Genomic DNA, 6,999 nt, shown 5'->3' on the forward strand with positions numbered 1-6,999 from the left:
TATTATTTTAGTAATTTTTCTCTGCATCTCATAATTTGCTGCCCTAAAGATAGATATTCGTATAATCCATGTTTTCCAAACAAAACATGTTTTTATCCTCCTTGGTGTGTGTTTCCAAACAAAACATGAATTTTTCATCGTTAGGATGTTGAATTTTTCATCGTTAGGATGTTATTTGCAAAAATGTGTGATTTTAAGAAATGTTGGGTGATAACTAGAGCGTTGCGTATGCTTACAACACAAGCAAAATCAAACGAAATCTACATAACAATACTCAAATTTTCTTTCCTTAACAACGATTCCTCCTCTATTGTAATCATATACACAACTGTTAAAAAAATTACTATTGGTCTAAAGGTTTTCCTAAATTGCATCAATATCTAACTTGTTCATAAAGTACTGACCATTTTATAAAATTGTACCAAGCAAATGCCTCTAAACTTTATCCGTGCACATACACCTCGGCAAAAGACAATGAGGTTTGTTATGTGTGTAACTGTAAAAATAACCTTGACAAATCTCAAAAGCAAGTCAATATATTGCATAGCAAGAGTTAAGTAACAATATCTTCGAACAAGCAATGTAAACATGGCCGCATGTGCCAATCGAAATTGCAATTGAAGGACTGATGAAAAATTGTTATCTCTCATCAGAATGATTAATAGCGTTCCATTGCATGTCTTCCTTGGTACTTTGTGGCGTTCCCTCGTTGTCTTCTTTTAAAAATAATAAAAAGGAAAAAGTAAAATAAAAGCTATGGCTAACTCCTGATAAAATGTTTCATGAATCGTTCCGCATATTCCAGATTTACAAGCCGAAAGTTATGTACATCTACAAAAAGAATTGGCAGTAGGCGCAGCAGCAGAACCATTATCTCAAGCCAGCTTGGCCAATGATCAACAAGCGAAAATCCACGACATCTGCACAATTCACAAACACTAAACAAGCTTAATCAAAAGAACTAATAGACACTACTACTACATAGCATCAAAAAATATAATAAAAAATAAAAAAACAGCACTAATTAATAAAACTAAACTAATCACTTGCAGAAAAATCAGTGGCTACCTACAGATCAAAATCTAATCAAGTAACGGGGATTAAAAGCAAAATATATAAGCATGTCAAGATTCTAATGGAGTGACTGACTGAGGAAGCTACCAAATATGAAGCATTTTGCATTTGAGTGCCTTCATCGCTGCTTTTGCAAAGACTTGAGCAGCCTCAGCTTCAGCTTCTGCAATCTCCGCCTCCCTAGCTGCTGCTTCGGCCTGTGCAATGGCAACTTCTGCCTCTGCAACTGCTTTTGCAGCTGCAGCAGCCGCCTCTTGAGCTGACATCCCCCTCACTTTTGATAGCTCTGCCTCAATTTGGGATTTTGAAAGGATGTTGACATCACACATCTTCTCCACCTCCGGAGAATCTTTGGACCTCGCTTCCACAAGCATCAGAGAAGAGCTTCCTCTTTTCTCAGAGACCGCTGAACTTGGCATAATTTTGTACTTGTGCTTTTCCTGTCAACGTATATGTCATTGCCATGATAAACTTATCACATACCGAATTTTGTTTATTAGTTGGGACAATCTATTAATTCAAATAAAACTATCACGGTACTACTGCAAAAGAGAACACGTATCTTTTTTTTTTTTTGACGAAAAACGCATCTAAACATAATGTTATAACCAATTTATTTATCATTGTCAACCATTTTCTGTTCATTACTTCCAGCAAGATCAAATAATTTATTATAGTAATTCTGTCATAGATGAAACACTTTAGTCTTTAAGGTCTTCAAATATTATCCAGATCATTGACCATGTCTATTACAAAGGTTTACACATAGAGCTTAATGTAACAATGACAATCACAAGAACAAACAAGCTTTATTCCACTAAGTGGGGTGGGGTCAGCTACATGGATCAAACGACGCCGTAATGTTCTATCATATCCCTATCCAACTCATTGATCTCTAGATCTTCTTATAAAATTACCTGGACTATTTTGCCACTTGTCACCATCTGCTGCAATTTTGCTGACAATAACTTTCTAAGATTTGGTGGACACTGATATTTTTCCTATAGAGATGAAATGAAAAGTTTCAGAATTACTTTCAATGCAATGACGGGGTTAATGTAAACAAGCATTGTATTGCTAGTAGTGGCTGAATTGACTATACACTAATGCTCCAAGCCTAAATCACAGGTAACTTTTAAAGATAAGATATGCAGCAAATGCATGGTATACTATGACTGATTGCATTATGCTTTTTTGGGTGTGCCATTGTAAAGAGGGGAAAATAACAGGTTTTTACTTGCCAAGTGAGACTGCACATAAAAGCTTTAACACACAAACACACAACGCGATATAGAAATACCTCTATGTAAGAAGCAATGGCAGCCTTGTCAGAACCCTTTGGCTCCTTCATATTGACAATAGCCTCTAGTACATTATTGTCTCCCAACCTGCCATCATTAAGACATGCAATGGCATATGTCAAGATTAAGATGCAGCTTAGGATGTATTAAACTGCGGTATTTTCTTATCACAAGCATACAAGGAGTGCACGTAGACAGAGAATGATATAATTAAAAATAAGTAAATAAATAGAAGTATGAGTCATATAACTTCATTCAAATGCAATGAACCATTGCACAGTTAACAAGGTCTATGATCTTTCTATTCTTTCTTTTTTTTTTCCTTCCCTTACTCCGTATAGGTAACAATTAATAAACCTTTTTTCCCCTTATATTTTCAACATGCTTACAGAAAAACTGCTATGAGGTACTACAAAAAATGAAGGATCGCCAGATACCTCACAAAGGTGCTATAAAATGAAGGATCACAAGATAAATCACGTAGAAAATAACAAAAAATTCAGATTCAAACTAGGCTATTTATCTATTCATTTGTGAAAATTTGGTAAACTAGCACAAAAATTTATGCAATACTAGACCTAATTACTCATAAGGGGTGTAACATTTACACTCTACAATCTTTAGATGTTATTTAAGAACAAAATCACAAACCAAGCACCACAACCATGGAGATAATTTCTTTTCGCTAGATAATAATAGCAGATGTATTTAACTGAAAGTTCTTGAACCTTGATACTTGTTCTTTTGAACTAGGAGATTGCAATGTTCCACTACAAATAGTTAGGGGCTTAGGAGATTGCAATGTTCCACCAGAAATTGTCAGGGGCTTAATATCGAGAAAGTCTTCACGTTGAACTACTTTACTCAAGGCCAATTGGTTATTGTCAGTTTTGGGGGCTGGAAGGCTCTTAAGGGCAAGTTTTGCTTTCTGCCGGGATCCCCATATTGCTGTGACATTTATATTCCTCCATTTATCCTGTTCACAATACAAAGCATACAAATTAGTTCACTAAAAGTATGTGATAGCTTTATCAATTTGATCAAAGAAAAATTATCTATCTTTATGTATTTCTGCTAGGCTGTGTTGAAAAGACTTACCTTGAGATCTACATTCGAACGCGTACGCAAAATGGAACTGAACTCAGGATCCATGAGTATTGTGCGCCATTTTCCAGCCCCGTGTTTGACTACTCCAGCTTTCAACGCCGCTTCTTCTTCTGCAGTCCATTTCTGCTTAGGAGCACCCATGGAAGGAAATCCGACAGCTTTTTAGTGAGAATTTAATCTTTGCTTCTAGGTCGAGGAAAGCTTGGAATTTCAGTGCTCGCCTTTTCTATATGACCGTCAATAAACATTAAAATGAAAAGAAAAGAAAAAGTCAAAATGTGACGCTTCTGTGTTTATAATAACCAACAAAATATAATTAAGTAAATATTACTCATCCCAGACATTGACCTTAGTTCCAAATTCACTTCAATCACATCCACTAACAACCCAACCCAATGTTAAACAATATAGCACCAACACTTCAGATTACTTCTATGTAACCCAACCCAACCAAACCCAATCCAGTGCAACCTGACGTAAAAAAAAAGGACAACCCGGTGCACTGAAACTCCCGCATATGCAGGGTCCGGGAAGGGGTCCCACCATTTGGTGTATTGTATGCAGCCTTACCCTGTTTTTACACAAGAGGCTGTTTCCAGGACTTGAACCCGTGACCTTACAGTCACATGACAACAACTTTGTTGAGGATGACTCAAAATTTGGTGTTTTGGAGTTTTGGAGGAACAGAGAAATCGTGACACGATTTCGTGAGCGTGGCACGATTTTGGTATGTCGTGAACATGTTTTCTGGATGTTCAATCGTGACACGATTTTGGGAAAACGTGACACGATTTTCGGCTTGCTGGGCAAGTTTTCAGGATAAGGTTGGTCGTACCTTGGGTCGTACGTATCAACCGTGTCACGATTTGGACAAACGTGACACGATTTTGACAGATCTGAAACACGTTTTAAGCACTCCATGACCCATTTTGTTGGGTAAGCTTGGTGAATCTTATGGAAACCAAAGGAGGGAACTTTTAGGGTTTTAGATACTAAAGGTTGAGGGTCTTTGGGTGAGGTTCAAAGCTTCAAGATGTGAATCTTAGAGAACCAAAAGAGGGGGCTCTTGGGAAAAGGGTTGGTGCCTTTTGGGGAAGATTCATGGGGTTGGGAAACACATGAGTGAAGAGTCTTTTGTAAGCAACATGGGTGAGTCTTGTGAAACCAAAAGAGAAGATCCTTAGTGAAATCAAAGGCTAAGGGTTGGTTCTCTTTTGGGGGTTAGATTCTAGTGTTGGGAAACAATTGTAAACACCTTGGGTGAGTGAAAATCATTGAGTGTCTTGTTCATTGGTGAGATTGGGAAAATGGGTAGAAATTAGGGTTGTTCTTTGTGAGCTTGTTGAAGCTAATTTCTTGTAACCCATTTGTATCTCTTTGTAAGAACTCATTGATAGTGGATTGGAGAGATCAATCTCTCCCCCAGAGTAGGTCAAGTTGGACCGAACTGGGTGAACATTTCTTGGTGTTGTTATCTTTTTCTTTACTCTCTTTATCTTGTTTATTCCTTGGTTGGATTGTGGTTTTGCTATGCACTTGGTTTATAGACTAGGTTTATATTGTTGTTGTTGCTTGTGGTTAATTTTGGTTGTTGGTTGCCATTGATACTTGCTCCACACATCATAGTTTGTATTGGTGTGAAATTTGAGTCCGGAATTCACAACAAACTTTACCAGTGCAACCTGATGTAACCATGTAATATATTCCTTTGTGTTTGAACATAGCCGGCGCTTCTCTTCGCTGACCGACGAAAATTCTTTTCATAACAGATGTCACATTGAGATAATCTTCAGTCAAGGGTCCAATGTGCATTACATTGTTTTCTTTGCTTGTTGCATATCTAATATACTCATCTGAAGAAAACAATGTAATGCACATTGGACCCTTGACTGAAGATTATCTCAATGTGACATCTGTCATGAAAAGAATTTTCGTCGGTCAGCGAAGAGAAGCGCCGGCTATGTTCAAACACAAAGGAATATATTACATGGTTACATCAGGTGTGTCTGATGTCTAACATGTGCAATACGGACACATGTTGTTACTTTCAATTACTTCTATTTCTCAAATTATTACCGGTTTCGCTGCATCAGTGTCGTGTTGGTGCTTCATAAATGGAAAAACAAGAGAAAAGAACATGTTAAGAACCCAAGCACTGGATTCCAAAGAAAGAACACTTTTATTAAGAAAAAATAGGAAAGAATAGGAGATAATTCTCTCCTCCAAGGGTTTCCCCTTCACAATAGAGTTACTACTCGATTCACACTGTTTACAGTATTCAACAATCATCAACTCTGCATTGTGTTCTCCTATTTATACAAATAGTCCTATAACAACCTCAACTAACTAACAACCCTATAACAATCCCAGCTGACTAACTTCTATAAGACTATAACAACTCTTACTTTAACCAATTTAAATAACCACCGAGTTGGTTTTTGGAGTGTTTTAGAAGGGAGGGGTTTGGAGGGCTACTTCTATATCAAATATATATTAAAAAATAGACAGCCCTCCCCTTCAAAACCGTCCAAAAACCAACTCGCAAACACACCCTAACAGAACAACTCCACATATTCTAACCTAAGTTATAACATTGTAATATGCATATAGAACATTTTTACAATCAGTATTGAAAAATGCAACCAGCCCTTTGTGAAAACAAAGGTAGAAATTTGAACACAGCCTGGAAAAACCTACAATAATGCATTGCATCCAAATGCAAAATTTAGGGATTTTAATTTCTCATTTTTAAATTTCATAAAGCAATCAGATAAAAATTGCATTTAAAAAGGAAAAGTTTTTCCCTTTAAGCTCACCCATTAAGAAAAAAACAACATTGAGTTAGAGAATCAGAAACACAATCAAAAGAACAAAACCAGTCACATGCATTCAAGTGGGAAGAGAAATAACAGATTATACTTCTAACAAAACAAAAAAAAATGGTAAAAATTGAAACTTTCTTTGAGGGAAAACGAAAGGGTCAAAAAATTATAGAAGAATCGGTTGGGTGTGTACCTAATCACTGGGCGATGATGAGAAGTTGAAGCATTTCAAGAACAGAAATCGAAAAAATCCGAATGAATTTGCAAAACGGCAGAGAAAGAATGTGTGTGTTCTATTCAACCCAATTGTGTATCTTCATTTTGTTTTTTCCACTTTTCCTCTGAAAATTTTCTACCCTTGTCATTCATTCCGAATGTAATGTATCCAAATTGCAAAAATGTCCTTTCATATCTCTTTAATTATTATTTTTTGTCCACTAATCATAGGTAGAATTGGGTGTCCGAGGTTTAAACCCGACTCTTACATATAATAACTAGTGTGTTAACCCGTGCATTGCACGGGTGATAGACCATTATTTTTCAATCTCAAATTGTTTTATTTTTTTATTTATCGATGAAAATTATTTATCCCGTGAATTTTTAAATATGTCTGTATCTTTTTTGCCGCAATGATGACAAATATGTGTCTCATATTATATTTATGTTTATTAATGATAAATATATGTCTCGTGTAT

The 6,999-nt window shown here is 36.3% G+C and overlaps 1 protein-coding gene across 4 annotated transcripts; it reads right to left on the reverse strand.

The window, feature by feature from the left end:
- Positions 1-517: 517 nt before the first annotated feature.
- Positions 518-6,642, reverse strand: LOC146901182 (telomere repeat-binding factor 2-like). 4 transcript variants are annotated; one of them, XM_085733870.1, is made up of 7 exons: positions 6,498-6,642; positions 3,474-3,708; positions 3,104-3,351; positions 2,375-2,462; positions 1,992-2,075; positions 1,162-1,514; positions 518-920 (listed from the first exon to the last, which is right to left on the reverse strand). In XM_085733870.1, coding segments are annotated over exons 2-7 (924 nt in total). In that variant the 5' UTR covers positions 3,624-3,708; positions 6,498-6,642; the 3' UTR covers positions 518-919. The 4 variants fall into 4 exon arrangements, with proteins under 4 accessions (XP_085589996.1, XP_085589995.1, XP_085589994.1 ...); XM_085733869.1 differs by having other exon boundaries at positions 1,150-1,514; XM_085733868.1 differs by having other exon boundaries at positions 3,089-3,351.
- Positions 6,643-6,999: the final 357 nt, after the last annotated feature.

This window comes from Medicago sativa, chromosome 8 (genome assembly GCF_051527215.1).
Source record: "Medicago sativa cultivar Bolivia chromosome 8, Bolivia_mono, whole genome shotgun sequence".
NCBI classification, from domain to species: domain Eukaryota; kingdom Viridiplantae; phylum Streptophyta; class Magnoliopsida; order Fabales; family Fabaceae; genus Medicago; species Medicago sativa.

Excerpts from the sequence above, each read along its gene's own strand:
- LOC146901182 (XM_085733867.1), bottom strand. The coding sequence starts at position 3,623 with ATGGGTGCTCCTAAGCAGAAATGGACTGCAGAAGAAGAAGCGGCGTTG. Across the intron at positions 3,352-3,473 it reads GTTCGAATGTAGATCTCAAG|GATAAATGGAGGAATATAAA; the intron begins GTAAGTCTTTTC and ends TATTGTGAACAG. Across the intron at positions 1,515-1,991 it reads CAAGTGGCAAAATAGTCCAG|GAAAAGCACAAGTACAAAAT; the intron begins GTAATTTTATAA and ends ATACGTTGACAG.